The sequence below is a fragment of the Vigna umbellata genome, chromosome 1 (genome assembly GCF_029865625.1).
Source record: "Vigna umbellata cultivar VRB3 chromosome 1, Vumbellata_1.0, whole genome shotgun sequence".
Taxonomy (NCBI): domain Eukaryota; kingdom Viridiplantae; phylum Streptophyta; class Magnoliopsida; order Fabales; family Fabaceae; genus Vigna; species Vigna umbellata.
The window spans coordinates 65619059-65640481 of NC_142165.1; the positions used below are offsets into that span (position 1 = coordinate 65619059).

The following is a 21423-nucleotide window of genomic DNA, read 5'->3' on the forward strand; positions in this document are numbered from 1 at the left end:
AGTTTAGTTCCCCATCATCATGGAGAAACTAGATGAACAATGGAATGAAAAAGATAGAAAAACCCTAAAAACTGAAGAGGAGAGCTTCCGCATCCACTTCTGCCTCTAGAGAGTTGAAGAAAATCTGAATTTGTGTTAATTCTATCAAAAGATACTCTCTTTAGGTCGCGCAAATCCTTAAATAGGGCGGAATTGGATCATGGGCCAACATTGACACCACTCAGCGCCCCACTTAGGGCGCCTAGGCGTGAGACGTTACATATCAGTTGGCGCTCAACGCCCCAAAGAGGGCACTCAGGCATGACTGCGAGGCTCCTGCGCTGAGGGCCCCATAAGAGGGCGCCCAAGCGTCCTACAACCATTAGCAACCTTCTCTTCCGGTGCTCTTTCTCTCCTTTCTGAGTTCCAACTTGTTGAGATTTCACTCCTCTTCCAATTCATCCTAGTTTGCTACAAAATCAAGGGAATTTAGTGATAAAATCTTCAACTATAACATCAACTCTCTTATTCATCAAAGTAAACTAAAAACAAGAGAACAAGCAAGTTTCTAAGTCAAAAAGGGTTCATTTGTTATCAAAATTTACTCTCAAATAACGGTAAAATTAACCGTTATCAACACTATGGGATAATATATTGCCTTGTTGTTGATCACTCATAAGGCTTGTGCATTTGTTGCGTATTCTGTGTTATGTGAGTACCATAGTTAAAGCTTGATTAGCTAAGACTTCATTATATATTGACTGATCTTTCTATGATGGGCAGACATGAGTGATTTACTTGTTCTAGAAGAGAATGATTTTGGTATGCTAGACCATTGTAGCATGGCTTTGTTGTTTGGGCCAAGTTACATTTTGCTTGAGGCAAGCAAAGTTTCAAGTTTGGGGTTGTGATAACGGTTGAATTTACCGTTACTTGTGATGCTATTTTGATACTAAAATAACCCTTTTTGACTTTGAAGCTTGCTTAAACTCTTGTTTTAGTTGAATTTGGTAAATAAGTGGAGAGGTTATACTTTATGAATTTGATCACTAATTCCCTCAATTTTGTAGATTATTGGTATGATTGGAAGAGGAGCAAAAGTGTCAAGGAGTTGGAACCCAGGCGGGACAGCATAAGCACCGGGAAAGAAGACTAAAAGAAGGCTGAAGAAGGACCATAGGGCGCTTACTTACCTTTTTAGGGGCCCTCAGCGTCAGAGGTCTCATAAGGGAGCCTGATTGCCCCCATTTAGGGCATTGAGCACCACTGTCCTCGTAAGCACGCCTGGGCGCCCTCTCTACGGGCGCTGAGCGCTAGCGAGCCACACAGTAGGTGATGAGTCAATATTTTGTTCACTTCACTTAGTTTATTGTGCTAGAATTAATCGGGGAATTGTGCTTAATTGTCCAGTATTTTCCCATATTTACTAATTGTGCTTAATTTGACCAAAAATTCTAATTTTAATTAATTTGGATTATTTGAGCAAATTATTTGCATTATTCATTGCAGGGAAAATGTTGGAAATACAATTTGGAACATTTGGAGGTCAAAAGAAAATGCCACATCAATATACTTTAAACTAAAATGAGTGAGGAGGTGTGGATTTAAATTATGGGAGTGCACATGGAGATGGGCTTGATTGGAGAAGCTCCTTTTTATTTGCTTTAAGAATGAACGAGCGGTCCAGCAAGCTTGGGAGCTGCAAAATGAAGAGAACGCACGGCCTGGTTTGGCTTCACGCGGAGAGACGGCCCATGGGGAGCGTCCAGCAAGCACGGGAGGCACCACGCGTCCATCTTTTGAGCAGCAGCAAGCCCAGCAGAGAGAATACGTACGTCCAGCAAGGATGAAGTGCTACGTCCGCACATGTGGCAAAAAAGCAGAAGCACACGTTCAGCAACTCTGAAGAAGACAGCGCACGTCCAGCAACTCTGAAGAAGACAGCGCACGTCCAGCTGGCTGGGAGAAAAACGCACGCGGGCAGCAGCTTGCAGAATAACACACGCCCACGCACGTCCAGCAGGTGCAGCACGTCACGGCCCACCACACGCACACTTCACAATAGCGTTCGTCCAACAGCTTGGAGGGAGCGTCCGGCCTGCACACATTCATTTCAGCGTGAAGGAAGGAGGCTTCATTTTCCAGAAAAGAAGCACACGGACAGCATTTTCCAGTAGCTACGAACGGGCTCCATCCAACGCACGTCCAAGAGCAATACGCACGTCCAGCAGAAAGAAGGCAGCAGCGTCCATCCAACGGACGTCCAAGAGCAAGCACACTCATTTGAAGAGAAGCGGCCACCGAGCGTCCAGCTTGCTACATCCGGAAGGGAGCCCAGTAGCAACAGGTGTCCAGCAGCCTTCACGGTCCAGAACAGCAGCCGTACGCACACCATGGAGAATTAAAGCAATTTACGTCCAAGCCACGTCCAGTAGGACTCCAGGCTGCCCTCAATCAGGACGTTGAGGGCCAGTCTCTTTGCAGTCACGCCTGGGCGCCCTTAGCTAGGGCGCTGAGCGCCAACAGCGTTAGCCCATTATCCAATTTGGTTCTATTTAATGGTTTATACACTCTAGGGTTCACATCTTTGGACGGCTGAAGCATAGAAAAGCTGATTTCGACCCTTTGGAGGGAGATTGGGCATGCGGGAGCTTTCCTTCTCACTTTCTAAGGTTTTCATTCATTCATTCTTCCATTGTAAGTCAAGGTTCTCCATGACAATGGAGAACTAAACTCATTTGTTGTTGGGGATGTTGTAACCTCTAAACTTTAATGTATTTGAATATGATTTAAACATTTTATGCCTCTTTTATTGAATGTTAGTGATTTTTCCTTATTCTTAATGCTTGTTATGTTTTGGCCACTCATGACTTGATGTTGATTTATTTGAGTATTGTTATGAATCATGATCTAGAGGATTTCACCCAAAGGGAATATTGCCTAGGGATAGGGATAGGACGTTTGGTTGTCTTAAGCTTATTTTCTTAATGCAGAATTGATTATTAGGGTTTTCAAGGGATTGTTGTCTAATAATCAAGACTAGGCTTTTTACACTAAGACATCGGGTTCTAAGTAATTTAGAAAGTGACATTAAAATTCCAATGAAGAAGATGAATTCTTATATGCATGAAAGTGAAGTAGGTGAAATTTAACCCCAACAACATCATCATCTCATATTATCAATCTCATCCATTCATTCTTGTGTCAAGCCTCAATTGATCAATTTGCATTCATACTTACTTTTGTTGCATTTGCATTTAAACACCAACAAAATAGCTCTTAAGTCTTGATTAATTAAGGTATTACACAATTGTTAAGTAAACATGAGTCTCTTAGGAAACGATACTTGGTCTTACCAATTTTATATTACTTGATACGATTTGGTACACTTGTGAATGTGTTAACACTAACTAAATCCCATATTTTATCTCTTTTTTCATAAAGTCTGTAATATATCAAATAATTGGATAATAAATTTTTAAATGAAAAGTGTGTTTATCCATAATTATATACAAATTTTACATTCAGGAGACCTTATCTTTTTATTATCCATGTAAGTTAATCTTACTTTCTCAACTTTTTGTACAGTGTGAAATGACTCATTATTAACAATGTTTGGAGTATATTTTATATAATAATATTTAATTTTATTTCAAATTATTTAATTACGTCTTTTATTATTAAAACAATTTTTATGAAAAAAAAAATCAGATAATATTTGGAATATAAAAAAAAAAAATCATTTCCGATGGTTTTGGAAAAATCCTTACAAGTACCGGCGGTTTTGGAAACCCCTGGTAATTACCAGCGATTTTGTGCAAAACCTTGGTAATTATCGGTGGTTTTTTTAAAACTCCTCCAAATACCGGCGGTTTTTCAGAAAAGCGCCGGTAATTATTATAGATGTTGCTTTTCCCAACGGTTTTCTTAACCGCGGGAAATGTATTTAGGGAGGGTTAAAACCGCCGGAAACTGGAAAAAAAACTGTCGATAAAATTAGTAATTTTTGTAGTGTTTTATAACCAACTTACCTTTGTATTATGTGTCAAATGAATATGAAAGTGTGTCATGATATCATTACTCATAAATAAAAGGATAATGATACTTTGACACCATTTATGGACAAACTTTTGACATCATCCACGTGTCGTTCTATGATTGGTTCAGGTGAAAAAACTTTTTTAAAATAAAAATGACATGGAAATAAGGGTTGTAGAGTTTTGTTTTCCCATATTCATTTCATTTGGTTTGAAAAAATAGTTTCCCAGATTCATTTCATTTGGTTTGAAAAAATATAACCTCTTTTGTGCGAGAGCATTATAGAGAGAATCACCTCCCACCCACAACTATCCCTCCCACCCATAAGCATCCCGTGAGGAATTGGCCATTCACCGAAGGGTCGTTGTTAACCGTAGTGTCTACCGTTGTGCCACTACTAACTACAGTGTTCGTCGTCGTTCTGTTGTTTGGAAGCGCCAACAACGCAAAAACCACCATTGGAGGTGGTTTTTGAAGCTTGTCGTTGTTCCCTTCGGTATTTTTTTCTTCTTGTTCAGTGGGTTTAAGTTATTTCTAAATTTTGTTGAGCATTTAGGGGTTGTTGTGTTATTTGGGTGTTTATCGTGGTACCGTTAAGTGTGGTTTGAAGTTTTGTTGATCATTTTGTGGTTGATGTGGTTTTTGGGTGGAAAGTTTGAATTTGTTGAGTTTGTGGTTGTTGTTGGGATATTTTGACTTATGTTTTTTTGTGGTTGATGTGGTTTTTGGGTAGAAAGTTTGAATTTTTATAGGTTTGTGATTCCTTTCTTTAATCCTTTGTTGTTGTTAGGTGGGTGTTGTTGGGTGGATTTGAGTTGTTTTTTAATTTTTTTACCATTTAGTGGATGTTCTATTTTAAGGGTCTTATTATCATATTTTTTGATCTATTTGATGAAGTGTAGGTATTGTTGCAACGGAGAAACTTGGTGAAACAGAGTGAAGCTTCTCGTTACAAGAAAAAGGTATGTAGGATTATCCTTTGCAGTGTTTAAAATTAATTTCCTAAGTTGTCTGTTGAAACATATTTATAAATCTGGTTCGAAGCATGAATACAAATCTTTTCTGTTTTGCTACAGGGAATCACAAAGGAAGAGCAAGTAGATAATTTTAACATCCCACAATATCCTTATCTTGTAAATTGTTTATAAGTGTATTTTCTTCTGAATTAGTTTGTGCTTTTGACCCCAAAGATTTAAAAAGTATAATAAAATCTTTTTGGTTCAATCTTCAGGTCTTCAGTGAGTTCTTTCTTGGAGTCTACTGGCAATGTGCTTCCTTACTTAATTGACTCTGTGCGTATTAGTAATTTGGGAGCATCCATTACAGAAGTAGCACAAGATTCTCTTGTAGCAAAGTATGGCAAGAAACACAAATTTAATGGCTTGCAGGCATATGCATTCATGGCATTAACTGCAGGTGGAATCTTAGGTAACTTGATTAGTGGTTATTTCTTATAGAAAATGCCTCCCAGAACAATGTTTGCAATATTTCTCATCTTTATTATAGTGGTATGTAAAAAAGTTGCTTTGTTTAGGTTAAATAAAAACTTAATTATTAATACTATCGTCATAATCTTTAAAAATAATTTTAAATAAAATAGATCATTTAATTATTTATTATAAAATTCTTGAAAAATAATTAATAAATGAAATTTTGCAAGTTTTAAAAAATATTTTAAATAATTTGTCACAGTTTTGTGACAGTTAAAATATAATATATTTTGTGGCGTTTGTTAATTGTTAAAATATAAACATTATATAATAAGAGTAAATTTTGTGGTAGTTTTTAATTGTTTGAATTTTTTATAACAAAAATACTAGTTGTTAAAGATATTTTTGTCACATGTAATTTTTGTCACCATTTTGTGATGTTAAACTCAACTTACGGTATTTAGATAATGAAATTTTCAAAGCTGTTGAATTGGATTGATATCAATATTGATGAGAAATTCATCAAAAATGTTTTGGTTAAGGAATCGGTGAGTAGTTGGTGATTTGAGGAATGTGTTGTTGTAATGTATTTTAGACTATTTCCGGTTTGATATAATGAAATTTGTTAATTTTTTCAAGTTGTTGATGTTGGGGTCTTCAAAGAATAACTTTGTTATGATATAGTTTTTTCTTTAAATAAAAGAAAAAATGAATGTGAAGTTGTAGAAAAGTTGAGTGAGAGAGTATGAATCTGGTTTGGGAGATTTGGCACATTATAATTACGTGCTACATTTTGAATTATCCTATTTGGTTGACTACGGTTTAGTACCACATGGAGATAGCACTAAAAAGTTTATGTAATGTATATTTAAATAATTTTTTACTTTATTTCTTTTATGTTTTCGTGGTATTCCCTTCCTTTTAGGCTGATTCCCTTTAAGTGTTTTAATTTTGACCAAAACAAAACATTGAATTCCTCTTATAATTTTAAACTTGAAGTTATATTCACTAGTTCACACCTTTAATTCTTGAAACTTTTATTGATTACATAATCATGTCGATCTTAAATATTTTAACATAAATATGAATAAATATTTAAATTGATTATTAAAAGATAAATAAAAAGTGTTTAATTAAAACTCTGATAAATAAGTTGTTAAAAATTCAAGAGTTTGTCTTTTTTTTATGTAAATCATAATAGAAACTTAATTCTAACTCAAAAAATATCTATATCATTATTTTACTTAATAATTAAACAATATTTTCAATTTATTAAAATATACATTTTTTACTTTAAATATACAAATTTATTAAATTTACAATGCAAACTTAAAAAATTGAGTTTCATGTCCAAACAACTTTAATTTTAACAAGGATGGTATATGATCAAAAAAACATACACCCTAAGTCACAAAATGAAGTTGGAAAGTGTTATGTACAGGGCAGTATACCCTGGTGTGTAGAAACCATAACGTAACTCTCCACTTATTTGAATTATGCTCCCTTACGTGTATTGGTGTTATATTTATTGTTTTTCAACATCATTTTGTAACTTAGGGTGTATGTTTTGTTCATGATAGACCATCCTTGTTCAAATTAAAGGTGTTAGGACATGATAATCATTATTTGAAGTTGGAAAGTGTTATGTACAGGGCAGTATACCCTGGTGTGCAGAACCCATAACGTAACTCCCCACTTATTTGAACTATGCTCCCTTACGTGTATTGAAGTTATATTTCTTGTCTTTCAACATCATTTTGTGACTTAGGGTGTATATTTTGTTCATGGTAGACCATCCTTGCTCAAATTAGAGGTGTTAGGAAATGATAATCAATTTTTAAAGTTGGAAAGATTTATGTACAGGGCAATCGACCCTGGTGCGTAGAACCTAAAACGTAACTCCCCACTTATTTGAATTATGCTCCCTTACATAGCTGATTTTGCCTGAGTTTTTTCTGTTGAACTATTTGCTTGCTTGTTACAAATGATCAAGGTCATTTGTTCTTATCCCTTTTAAGCCAATGCCAAAATTTCAACCCAAAAATTTTGAAAATTTGTTTTATCCTTTGAACCTTGAGCTTAATGTGAAAAATACCCTTGAAATTCTTGCCTTGAGTTAAGTAGAGTATGCATGTGTGGTATAGGAGAATGGTTCAAGTTTGGGGTTGTTGGGTTGTTAAAAGTAGAAAAGAGCATTGAGCAAAGTAATTAAAGCAAGAGAAAAGCAAAAGAAAATAAGGATGAGCTCAATGCATAAAAGTTGGGTTTAAGTTAAGAAGTGGTTTCCCAAGTGAAAAGTAGAAAGAGAGATTAATGTTAAATTATGAAGTAAATTGTTCACTCTCTTAACTCATAGAATTTTGTTGTCTAGAAAAATCAGTTTTCTTCTTAGCCCAGCCACAATACAAGCCTTCAAAAGTTCTTATGATGATAACATGCTTGTGAATGTGTTTGATGTTGTTAAATGAAAGGCAAAGTTGAATTGTGTGATATTGTGATGGTAGAGTGAAAGAAACACCTCACTATACACCTTTGAGCTTGAGTGAAACACTATCTTTGGTGAGGAGTGGTTCTATGCACTATAGGATAACATTTTGCTTTGGTTATTGGTCATTCATAAGGCTTTTGCATCTGTTGTGTATTCTGTGTTATGTGGGCACCATAGTTGAAGCTTGATTTGCTAAGACTTCATTGTATCTTAACTGATCTTTTTATGATGGGCAGACATGAGTGATTTACTTGTCTTAAAAGAGAATGCTTTTTGGTGTGCTAGACCATTGTAGTAAGACTATTTTTTTAAAGTCAGGGTATGTTTTGCTTGAAGACAAGCAAAGTTTCAAGTTTGGGGTTGTGATAACGGTTGAATTTACCGTTATCTATGATGCAATTTTGATACTAAATTAACCCTTTTTGACTTTGAAGCTTGCTCAAACTCTTATTTTTAGTTGAATTTGTTGAATAAGTGAATAGAGGTTATACTTCATGATTTTTCTCACTAATTCCCTCAATTTTGTAGGATATTGGTAAATTTTAGAAGAAGAGCAAAAGTATCAAGGAAGTAGAACTCAAGAGCGACACTAAAGGCACCGGGGGAAGAAAAGCCAATTGCACCACAGGGTGCCTGGTTGCCCTTTTCTGGGACCCTCAACGCCAGGACCTCTCATGGGCGCTTGGTTGCCCTCTTCAAGGGTGCTGAGGGCAGGAACCTCGCATTCATGCCTGGGCACCCTTCCAGGGGCGTTAAGCGCCAGTACTCTCACATGGGTGCCTCGTTTCCCCCATTTGTGGAGCTAAGCCCCACTCCTCTTGAAAGAACGCATGCTTGCCCCTATACAGGGCGCTCAACGCCAACTACATGTCACGCAACTCGCCTGGTTGCCCCTAGATAAGGCGCTGAGCGCCAGCGATGCAGGCACATGATTCATATTTGCTCTATTTAAAGGTTTATACACATTGGGGTTCACATCTTTGGACGGCTGAAGCAAGGAAACACTATTTTCGACCCTTTGGAGGGAGATTGGGCATGCGGGAGCTTTCCTTCTCACTTTCTAAGGTTTCCATTCATTCATTCTTCCATTGTAAGCCAAGGTTCTCCATGACAATGGAGAACTAAACTCATTTGTTATTGGGGATGATGTAACCTCTAAACTTTCATGTATTTGAATATGATTTAAACATTTTATGCTTTGTTCATTGAATGTTAGTGATTTTCCTATTCTTAATGTTTGTTATGTTTTGGCCATTCCTGACTTGATGTTTGATTTATTTGAGTATTGGGAAATATCTTATGAATCATTATCTAGAGGATTTCGCCCAAAGGGAATATTGCCTAGCGATAGGGATAGGACGTTTGGTTGTCTTAAGCTTCTTTTCTTAATGCAGAATTGATTATTAGGGATTCAAGGAATTGACGTCTAATAATTAAGACTAGGCTTTTTACGCCGAGGGATCGAGTTTTAAGTCATTTCGTAAGTGACATTAACATTCCAATGAAGAAGATGAATTTTAATATGCATGAAAGTGAAGTAGGTGAAATTTAACCCCAACAACATCATCATCTCATATTATCAACTTCATTCAGTCATTCTTGTGTCAAGCCTCAATTGATCAATTTGCATTCATATTTACTTTTGTTGCATTTGCATTTAAACACCAACAAAATAGCTTTTGAGTCTTAATTAATTAACGTATTACACAGTGTTAAGTAACACGAGTCTCTTGGGAAACGATACTTGGTCTTACCAATTTTATATTACTTGATACGATTTAGTACACTTGACAATGAGTTAACACCAGTCTACTCTACTGTGCAGAACCCATAACGTAACTCACCACTTATTTGAATTATGCTCCCTTACGTGTATTGAAGTTATATTTCTTGTCTTTCAACATCATTGTGTGACTTAGGGTGTATGTTTTGTTCATGATAGACCATCCTTGTTCAAATTAGAGGTGTTAGGACATGATAATCAATTTTTGAAGTTGGAAAGATTTATGTACAGGGCAGTCTACCCTAGTGTGCAGAACCCATAACATAACTCCCCAATTATTTAAACTATGCTCCCTTACATGTATTGAAGTTATATTTCTTATTTTTCAACATCATTTTGTGACTTAGGATGTATGTTTTGTTAATGATAGACCATCCTTGTTCAAATTAAAGGTGTTAGGACATGATAATAAATATTTGAAGTTGGAAAGCTTTATGTTAAATTATATTAATAATTTACATTGGTTCATGTAATTTAAAGTATAACTTTAATGTAAGGATTCTAATGTGATGATTATTAGAATATTAAAGTATTAAAGTTATTGGGGTTATTTTAGAGTTATTAAAATTAATCCCTCTCTTCTCACTCTAAAAGGGCATTTTGGTATTTTATTAAAGTTAATTAAAATATCATAAAAGAGGAAAAAGTTTTTACTTCTGTTGACACATTAAGTTTCTGAAGAGATATAGAGAACGTAACGTTCTCAGGAAAGAAGAGAAACTGACACAGAAAACCATCCTACAACTTCTATATCATCCAGAAGGCATTAAAGAGGAGTAAGAGGAGAGAGAACATTTGACAGGAAGAGACAGGAAGAAGTGCACAATGGATCCAGGTTAGTTCTCTTTTACTGTGTATTATGGGAATTGTGAGTATCATGAAAATTCAAGATCCTGTGTGTTGTTTTCATTTAATTGAAAATTAAAGATTTGCTTACAAGTGGTATCAGAGCCAGGTTCTGAATTTTATGATTCTCCATGAATGGTAATTTTCTCAATTTTTGAAACCCCTAATTTGAAACCCTAATTTTTGAATTATGAAATTTAGGGATTTTAAATTTTCAGATGTTTAATTATTTTATTGGCATGAAAGAAAATCGATTCACTGGACGATTGAAGTCGCAAATTTTTTTATTTTTATTTTGAATGTTGCATTAAAGCAACTTTACCGGTGCATGATAATTTCAATTCACTGTAACGTGAATTTCATCTAGGATGTCATATTTGTTTTTTATTTGATTACACCATTAAAGCAACTTTAGTGCTCCAGGAAAATTGCAATTTAAATATGCCATTAAAATCCCGCAATATAGAAAAGTGAATTCCCTTGAATTTAACTCCTGGAAGCCGAAAGTTTTTAATTTTGGTTGTCACCAACTTTATTGTTGCAACACTATTATAACAGTAAAGCAATTTTACTGTTGCGCTTATGTTAAATTCTAAACATTATTATGCATTAAATGGAAATTATTTTGTGAATTGAAAGTGAATGTTAGGTAAGGTAATTGGAATGCATATGTGAATTAAAAGTTTGAAGGTTATGCTTTTAATTAGAAAAGTGCATGACGCCCCTGACATAATGTGCATGACATATATAATGTTTTGTTTTATGAATTATTCATAATATAAAGGATGATGTTAAATTATGAATATAATTATTTGAAAGTCACTGTTATAAGGATGTTATGGATTACCCAAAGGTGAACCATGGTTTATAATTGATGACATTAAAGTGAAACATTTCATGTACTTAGTATATGTTTGTATATCCAAAGATAGCATACATATAGTCTCAAGTATGATTGATTGTTTATTAAAGTATATATATGGAATTTGTCAGTTTAAGAATCACCCAAAGGTGAACTTAAATGAATGACTTAATTGGCTACCTATCAGTTTAAGTGTCACCCAAAGGTGAACTTGAATGTATGACTAGTGTAGTAATTTGTTTGAATCCATTAAATTTAATCAAAGCATTAATGTATGAGCTTCTGTATTATTTCCAGCTTACATGAATTTAGCAGGTTTGAGCAACAATGTAGTCAAGTTTAATGGGCTCAATTATGCCGATTGGTCAGAACAAATCCAGTTCCAACTGGGTGTTCTAGGCCTGGATATGGCTATTATGATGGATGAAATGCCCGCAGCCATTACAGAGACCAGTACAAGTGATGAAAAGTCTCTTTATGAGGCTTGGCATAGGTCTAACAGGTTGTCATTAAACTTGATGCGCATGTCTATGGCAGAGAACGTAAAGCCTTCCATGCCCAAAACGGAAAACGCAAAGGAATTCATGAAAATGATCAAGGAGTATTCACAATCAGACATAACTGACAAGTCTATTGTAGGAACTCTTATGAGTGAGCTGACTACCAAAAAGTTTGACTGGTCACAGCCCATACATGAACATGTAACTGGAATGGCTAATATAGCAGCAAGATTGAAGTCAATGGGAATGGAGGTGAATGAGTCTTTTCTAGTACAGTTCATCATGAACTCTCTTCCTCATGAATTTGGCCAGTTCCAAGTGAATTATAACACTATTAAGGATAAGTGGAACTTCCAAGAAATCAAAGCCATGTTGGTTCAAGAGGAAGGGAGATTAAAGAAAATGAGAGATCATTCTATCCATCTCACAACTCATGAAGGTGCTAGCTTCAGTAAAGGTAAATCAGGAAAGAAGAACAAGAAGGACAAAGCCCCAATGAAAGTGAATAAGGGCGGTATCCAGAAGGACCAGAAATGTTTCTTTTGCAAGAAAGTAGGTCACTTCAAGAAAGATTGTCCGAAAAGAAAATCTTGGTTCGAAAAGAAAGGTACTTTTTATGTTTCTGTAAGTTTTGAAGCAAATATAGTTGAAGTGCCTAATAATACCTGGTGGTTGGATTCTGGAGCTACTACTCATGTTTCTAATATTATGCAGGGATTCCTTTCAATCCAGCCCATAAAAGGAACTGAAAAGTATTTATATATGGGGAACAGAATGAAGGCACGAATAGAAGGAATTGGGACTTACAGATTGATTCTAGACACTGGCTATTGTCTGAATCTTGAAAAGTGTCTCTATGTTCCTGGTTGTGCTAGGAATTTGATTTCTGTTGCAAAGTTGGATTGTTTAGGTTTTAACTTTAGGATTGAAAATGGTATTTTTCATTTGTATAAACTTTCGTACTATTATGGTTCTGGTACATTATTGGATGGTTTATATCGTTTAAATCTTGATGTTAATTTTTCTGAATCCCTGTTTAATGTTGAACATGTTATTGATAGAAATTCTAGTATAGGAAAGGAATGTTCTGCTTTCTTATGGCATAAAAGATTGGGTCACATATCCAAAGAAAGGATGTTGAGGTTAGTAAAAAGTGAAATTTTACCTCAATTGGATTTTGATGACTGGGATGTATGTATTGATTGTATTAAGGGTAAACAAACAAAACACATATCAAAATATCCTGCCACAAGAAGCAGTCAACTTCTTGAGTTAATACACACTGATATTTGTGGTCCTTTTGACATTAAATCCTGGAGTGGTGAAAAATATTTTATCTCCTTTATTGATGATTTCTCACGTTATTGTTATATATATCTATTACATGAAAAATCTCAATCAGTGAATGCCCTTGAGGTGTTCATAAATGAGGTGGAAAGGCAATTAGATAGAAAAGTAAAAGTGGTGAGATCTGATAGAGGTGGTGAATATTATGGTAAAACTGATGAGAGTGGACAATGTCCAGGTCCATTTGTAAAGTACCTTGAAAGTCGGGGTATATGTGCACAGTATACAATGCCCGGTACACCACAACAAAATGGTGTAGCAGAAAGGCGGAATCGTACTCTTATGGATATGGTTAGGAGTATGTTAAGTCATAGTAATATCCCTTTATCTTTGTGGATGTATTCATTAAAGACTGCTGTATATCTGGTTAACAGGGTTCCTAGCAAAGCAGTTTCTAAAACTCCTTATGAACTATGGACCGGAAGGAAACCCAGTTTAAGACATCTTCATGTTTGGGGTTGTCCAGCAGAAGTAAGGTTATACAATCCACATGAAAAGAAACTTGATGCAAGAACCATTAGTGGTTACTTTATCGGTTATCCTGAAAAGTCAAAGGGATATAGATTTTATTGCCCTAACCATAGTACAAGAATAGTTGAGTCTGGAAATGCTTGGTTCATTGAAAATGGTCAATTTAGTGGGAGTGAGGAATCACGAATAGTGGACATTCAAGAGCATACTGATAGTGTTTCTACGTCTAATGTCTCTTCTGAAGTTGTTATCCCTCTTGTTGTATCACAGTCACACAACAAGCAGAGACAACAAATTAATGTTCCAATCCCACAAAATGAACATATAAATGTTGAGCCAGTTGACAATGAGCAAGTCATAAATGAGCAATTGATAGAGGAACCACAAGAAACAACATTAAGAAGGTCTGTAAGGGAGAAAAGACCTGCTATTTCGAATGATTATGTGGTTTACTCTGTTGAACATGAATGTGACTTAAGCATTGATGAGGATCCAGTCTCTTTCAAACAAGCCATGGAAAGTAATAATTCAGAGAATTGGTTGAATGCTATGAAAGAAGAGTTGAAATCAATGGATGACAATAAAGTATGGGATCTAGTTGAATTGCCTAAGGGTTCAAAAAGAGTCGGTTGTAAATGGGTCTTTAAGACTAAACATGACTCAAAAGGCAATATTGAAAGGTAAAAAGCTAGATTAGTCGCCAAAGGTTTTACTCAAAAGGAAGGCATTGACTACAAAGAGACCTTCTCTCCTGTTTCTAAGAAGGACTCTTTGAGAATTGTTTTGGCTTTGGTGGCTCATTATGATTTAGAGCTTCACCAAATGGATGTAAAGACCGCCTTTCTGAATGGTGACTTAGAAGAGGAAGTTTATATGGACCAACCAGAAGGTTTCACCATAACAGGAAAAGAAGATCTAGTGTGTAAATTAAAGAAATCAATATATGGACTAAAACAAGCTTCCCGTCAATGGTATCTAAAATTTAATGATATTATAACTTCATATGGTTTTGTAGAGAACACCGTTGACCGGTGTATATATATGAAGATCAGTGGGAGTAAGTTTGTAATATTGGTTCTATATGTTGATGACATTCTTCTTGCTACTAATGATATTGGTATGTTACATGATGTAAAGAAGTTTCTCTCTAACAACTTTGAAATGAAAGATATGAATGAGGTATCTTATGTGATAGGAATAGAAATATTTCGTGATAGATCACAAGGATTGTTAGGTTTGTCTCAAAAAGGTTATATTAATAAAGTGTTAGAGAGATTCAGAATGGAAAAATGTTCTCCTGGAATAGTTCCAATTCAGAAAGGAGACAAGTTTAGTCAAATGCAATGTCCCAAGAATGATTTGGAACGAAAGGCCATGGAGTCTATTCCTTATGCGTCAGTGGTTGGGAGTTTGATGTATGCTCAAACTTGTACTCGGCCAGATATCAGTTTTGCTGTTGGAATGTTAGGCCGATATCAAAGTAATCCCGGAATGGATCACTGGAAAGCTGCAAAGAAAGTTCTTAGGTACTTACAAGGTACCAAAGAATACATGCTCACTTATAGAAAGTCAGATCATCTCGAAGTGATTGGCTATTCGGATTCAGACTATGCTGGGTGTGTGGATTCAAGAAAATCCACATTTGGGTATGTCTATCTTTTGGCTGGAGGAGCAATTTCTTGGAAAAGTGCAAAACAATCAGTCATTGCTACTTCCACCATGGAGGCTGAATTCGTGGCATGCTTTGAGGCCACAGTTCATGCTTTGTGGTTGCGGAACTTTGTATCGAGGCTTGGTATTATTGACAGTATAGCTAGGCCGATAAGGATTTATTGTGATAATTCCGCAGCCGTCTTCTTCTCTAAAAATGATAAGTACTCAAAGGGTGCTAAACACATGGATTTGAAGTACTTGTCGGTCAAAGAAGAAGTACAGAAACGTAGAGTGTTAATTGAGCATATTGGTACGGATTTGATGATAGGAGATCCGTTAACTAAAGGACTACCGCCCAAAACCTTTATTGGCCATGTTGAAAGTATGGGCATTATGGATAAGTCAATGTTAACATGATGTTGTTATCTATCTATATAGATATGTATAGTTATATGCTTGTATTGTTATGACACTTGTGAATTCAATTAAAGTTATGTTTCTCTTTATTCTATTGTTATCCACATTAAATTATATACATGTATTATTGATTGTGGTGACATGATAGGTCTCCTTTAGAGACATGAAAGTTATAAGATTGATTAAAGTTATGTTGAGTTGTTTTGATTATGTGATACATGGAAGGAATCTTGTCGATCATGACTTTTGCCCGCCATGATCCGATTATTTCAATTCATATAAGGATGATGACTTGATAATTCTAATGAATAGTGCGCACTTAAAGTTTATTTTAGATCTTCAAGTCATCACATGAACCAAGTGGGAGAATGTTAAATTATATTAATAATTTACATTGGTTCATGTAATTTAAAGTATAACTTTAATGTAAGGATTCTAATGTGATGATTATTAGAATATTAAAGTATTAAAGTTATTGGGGTTATTTTAGAGTTATTAAAATTAATCCCTCTCTTCTCACTCTAAAAGGGCATTTTGGTATTTTATTAAAGTTAATTAAAATATCATAAAAGAGGAAAAAGTTTTTACTTCTGTTGACACATTAAGTTTCTGAAGAGATATAGAGAACGTAACGTTCTCAGGAAAGAAGAGAAACTGACAGAGAAAACCATCCTACAACTTCTATATCATCCAGAAGGCATTAAAGAGGAGTAAGAGGAGAGAGAACATTTGACAGGAAGAGACAGGAAGAAGTGCACAATGGATCCAGGTTAGTTCTCTTTTACTGTGTATTATGGGAATTGTGAGTATCATGAAAATTCAAGATCCTGTGTGTTGTTTTCATTTAATTGAAAATTAAAGATTTGCTTACACTTTATGCACATGGCAGTCTACCCTGGTTTGCAGAAACCATAACGTAACTCTCCACTTATTTGAACTATGCTCCATTACGTGTATTGAAGTTATATTTCTATTTTTTTAACATCATTTTCTGACTTAGGGTTTATGTTTTGTTCATGATAGACCATCCTTGTTCAAATTAAAGGTGTTAGGACATGATAATCAATATTTGAAGTTGGAAAGCTTTATGTACAGGGCAGTCTGCCCTGGTGTGCAGAACCCATAACGTAACCCCCCACTTATTTGAACTATTCTCCCTTACGTGTATTGATGTTATATTTCTTGTTTTTTAACATCATTTTGTGAATTAAGGTATATGTTTTGTTCGTGATAGACAATCATATTTCAAATTAAAGGTGTTAGGACTTGATAATCAATATTTGAAGTTGGGAAGCTTTATGTATAGGGCAATCTACCCTGGTGTGCAGAACCCATAACGTAACTCCCTATTCATTTGAACTATGCTCCCTTACGTGTACTGAAGTTATGTTTAATGTTTTTCAACATCATTTTGTGACTTAGGGTGTATGTTTTGCTCATGATAAACCATCCTTGTTCAAGTTAAAGGTGTTAGGACATAATAAATCAAACTATATTCCTACACTACCTCTTGGAACCATATTTCAAATAAGTGGGGATTTATGTTGTAAGTTTTGCACACAACTGGTAATATTTGAAGAAAATGTAGAATTTCATACATAAAAATATTACGTATTTCTTAAGTGTGACAATAAATTAATGTAAATGTTTCATGTTATTAAAATGATTTTAATTTGTTATACAAAGGAAAATTATAAGTACTAATTGCTTTTGTCAATATTTACTTAATATTTAAATTCACTTGTCTATTCTTATGTCATTGATCTAAATTTAAAAAAAATTAATTAAATATTGCAAAAAATATAAAATATTTTTTCAAAAAGAAAATAAAAAATATTGGTTTTATTATGTATAAACTTACACTATTTATTGGTTCATTATATACAAAAAAATATATATATAATATTAAAAAAATATGACAAACAAATATTTCAAAAAGAATATTCATTATTGTTGAGATTGTTGATAGGGGAGCACTAGTTTAGCTGAACACACAATCTCAGTAATATCTGAGTTTTTGATGATGACAACACATAATTAATAACACACATGTATTTGGTGTTACATGTTCTATGCTTACATGTTATATGTGTTTTTGAGAACATGATTGTGTTGTTTATTGTTCATTGCATTTCACTGTGTTATATATGTGATTTCATACATGAATGGATGACACTTGTTTTTGGAAAAGAAAAACCACAAGCACTTTTGTTAACTTAAATTGTGTGGCAACAATAGTTTTAAATCGATTTCATTATGGAGTGAGTCGATTAAAACTCGTGTCTTTGCACAATTTTTTTCGTGTGCTTTGAGAGTTTTTCAAAGAGAAAAATTTTCAAAATTGTTTTACTTTGTTATAAAGTCGATTACATGCGTGTTGCATTCGACTGAGTTTGTTATGTTTTGAATAAATGTTAATGCTTGATATAACTGTCACAACGGCTATATTTTTAAATATGTTGACCAATCATTAAATGAAATTCGACTGCATTAATTATACATTCAATTAACTGCATTGATTGTTGCTAACTACAATAACAGAATTGTTATATTCGACTACATTAGTAGCTTAGTCGATTAAAATGCGTTAGAGTTGTGTTTATCTATAAATTGACACGAATTTGATTTCTATAAGAACTTTTGTGAATCTAACAGTTTGTGATATCTTTTGCAGAAAGTGCATTCTTACAGAAAGAGAGAAAGAGCTCTAAGAAACAAGAAGTGACTGTGGTGATCATCTACTTGTGGATTCTTGAAGAGCAAGTTAACTGCATGTACAAAAGCTGGTCATATTTGCACATTGGGTGTAACTAAGCGATCAGAGGCTACAATCTTGTGAAGATTGGACTGAGGTTCCCTGTTGTGATTATAGGAAGAAGAGCGTGCTGCGTTCTTGACTTTGAGGATGGCTCAAAGGGTTTGGACTACAGGAGAGGGGATTCTTGCTACTAGTTTGTTTGTATACTGCCTATATTTTGATTAGAGAGTTAGAGAGATGTTTTATATTTTTGACGTGAGGTCGTTATAAAAGCCTTGTTGTAAAAACTTTTATTATTATAGTGCATTGGCTTCCTGTGGTTGGAAGAACACTAGATGTAGGCTTGGCCAAACCAATATAAAAACTCAGTGTTTAATCTTTCTATCCTTACACTCTTTTATTCAGTCGACTTCTTACTGTACTCAATCGATTTAATTTTCGCTGCATAAACAAGTCTTTTACCTTGCGTTTCAAGAAAGTTATAAAGGCTTAAATTTTATATTTGGTGAAAAAAGATTTTGAATGTTTTAAATTTTATACTTCATCAATTCACCCCCTTTTGGTGTGAGAAATTGAGTCATTCTTTTTTAACAATTACTTTAATGTGTGAATAAAAACTAATGGTACAATAATATTTTAAAATATAATCATTGAGTCGTCCAGTACATATCATGATAAGACATTACAAGATATTAATGCAAACAAAAAGACAATTGGGGGGTGAGTGAAGGGAAGAACATGTTCAACATTGTTGTAAAAGTCCTTTATGGCCTTTTCACTCTTCAGTCGTGTACCTCTCTCAAGGCGACTTTCTTCTTTCTCCTTCTTTAATTTATCTCTAAGTCTCTCTAGATGTTTCTCCAGAAATAACAAGTAAATTTAGGACAAATTGTTCATAACAAAATAGGTAAAATTATGGTAGTGAGTTAAAACAAAACTACAGTTTCAAATGAACCTGTATTCTTGTGTCCTTTTCTTCCTTCATCACTTGTTCACTAGTTGTATCAGGTGTTGAACTTTTCCCTAATATACACCATGAAATTTTAACAAGAAATTCCAACAGCAATAGCAGTTTAGAAACAAATATAAACACGGACAACAAAGTAATAGAGATTGGAAAAATAATTTTATCACCTTGTTTAATCTCATCTAATTGCCTAGATAGTTGTTGGTTCTCTTTACCTGCATCTTCCTTTTCCCTTAACAAAACATCAATCCTCTTCTGGAAAACGATGGAAAAGAAAAGTAATGTTAAAATATTGGAGAATACAGTTATCCAAAGAGAACACTATCCATTTTTCAAAATAAGAACTTCCACGCACCTTATACTCAGCCAGCAGTTTCTTATTCTTCTCCAAATCAAGTTTTAGGTTAGCCTTGTTAAATCGTAACACAATTAATGCTAATAGAGAAAATATATCACCAAACATCAAATATAGAGAATATCCCAGTGACCTCATCATGCAGAATGTCATGAATTCTCTTTTCTCTCTCCATAAGCTGCAATCGGTGGCTTGCAAGATCTTTTTCTAGACGTGAAACAGAATCCTGGTTCTCGGATGGACTTCTTATTTGAAAAACAACTTATAGATTCACAAATGTTTGAAACAAACTATCCAATAAAATAATTCATATTAAATACAGGATAGTCATCTTCCTCCACATGATCTTCATATTCATTAAAGTCATCATCTCCTCCATGACCTTCATTATTTATCATCAATTGGAGGAACCTCCAAATCATCCATAGCTTGAGCAACACCACCACTAGCATCTTCATATCTTCTAACTTCAACTAGGACATCTACATTTGAAGCAGCCAAAGTTCATGTATAAGGCATGAAACATTTATAAAAAAATCAATTGTGTTATACAACTGCAAGGTTGAAAAAGAGGCCTCAATACTCATTTAAATGAGCAATTTATGCTAATAAAACAACTTGAATTTCTATAGCAAGTTTCTTCACTCGATCATAATCCTCAACATCAACGTTTTTGCTCTTTTGAAGCAACTGAAGAAAGAATGGAAAAAAATTAGAAAAAAATTAGAAAAAAAAAAAAAACTTTAGAAGAAAGACAGTAACAAAATATGGCAGTAAACTCTGCACTAAGCTAAAGTCAGAACTCACTCACAGCTTTTCACCCTAGCTAGCATGAGAGAAAGAATTCAATGAGAAATCCTTGCAATTTAATAATTTGAAATCATAATGAAAGGAACCAGATAGCATGACCCTCCCAGGTATACTAGTCCATGAAGGAAAATTTAATAGGCTACTCATTTGGTTTGACAGGGAAAGCTGTAATAATTTTGTCTCCTAGAGACACTCACGGGAAAAAGAAGTTCATAGTACATACTAAAGAATTTCCTTTCCGGTTCATTATTGAATAAATGGACAATGCCTTATTTGTTAAATCTTTGAAAGCATATTGTGAACCAAGATATCGCACGGTCTTTCTACAATTTATTCTATCTGTGAAGTGGGTTGGACTATGTTACGTACCTGAGTACGTAAACTAGCCAAATACACCCTTTCACACTCTCACACACGTAATAGAACAATAAACGAATGATAACGAATGATAACGAATGAATGAATCTCTTTTATTGATGGTAATATCTGAATAAACAAGGGTAAACAATAATTGGGAGCATAACCTCCTTCAATTACTTTAGGAGCATAACCTCCCTCACAAGACAATAATATCTGTCACAAAACTCAATAATCAAAAACATGTCTTTAACCCTAAACTCTAACTTTATTTATATTTCTCTAACTTTATTCATATTAATTATTTTCCGCACATCTCTTACTAAATATTTCTCTAGAATATATCTGCATTTAATATAAAT

General features: G+C 34.3%; 1 protein-coding gene and 1 pseudogene across 1 annotated transcript; one reads left to right on the top strand and one right to left on the bottom strand.

Moving 5' to 3' along the window:
• The first annotated feature begins 15025 nt into the window (after window positions 1-15025).
• On the top strand, window positions 15026-15814 carry LOC148206100 (secreted RxLR effector protein 161 pseudogene; annotated as a pseudogene).
• A 3382-nt stretch (window positions 15815-19196) lies between these two features.
• On the bottom strand, window positions 19197-21423 carry LOC124822085 (uncharacterized). The gene is made up of 4 exons (XM_088104080.1): window positions 19895-21423; window positions 19707-19794; window positions 19528-19595; window positions 19197-19420 (listed from the first exon to the last, which is right to left on the bottom strand). Exons 1-4 carry the CDS (start codon window positions 20045-20047, stop codon window positions 19400-19402), a joined length of 330 nt encoding a protein of 109 aa, XP_087960206.1. The 5' UTR covers window positions 20048-21423; the 3' UTR covers window positions 19197-19399.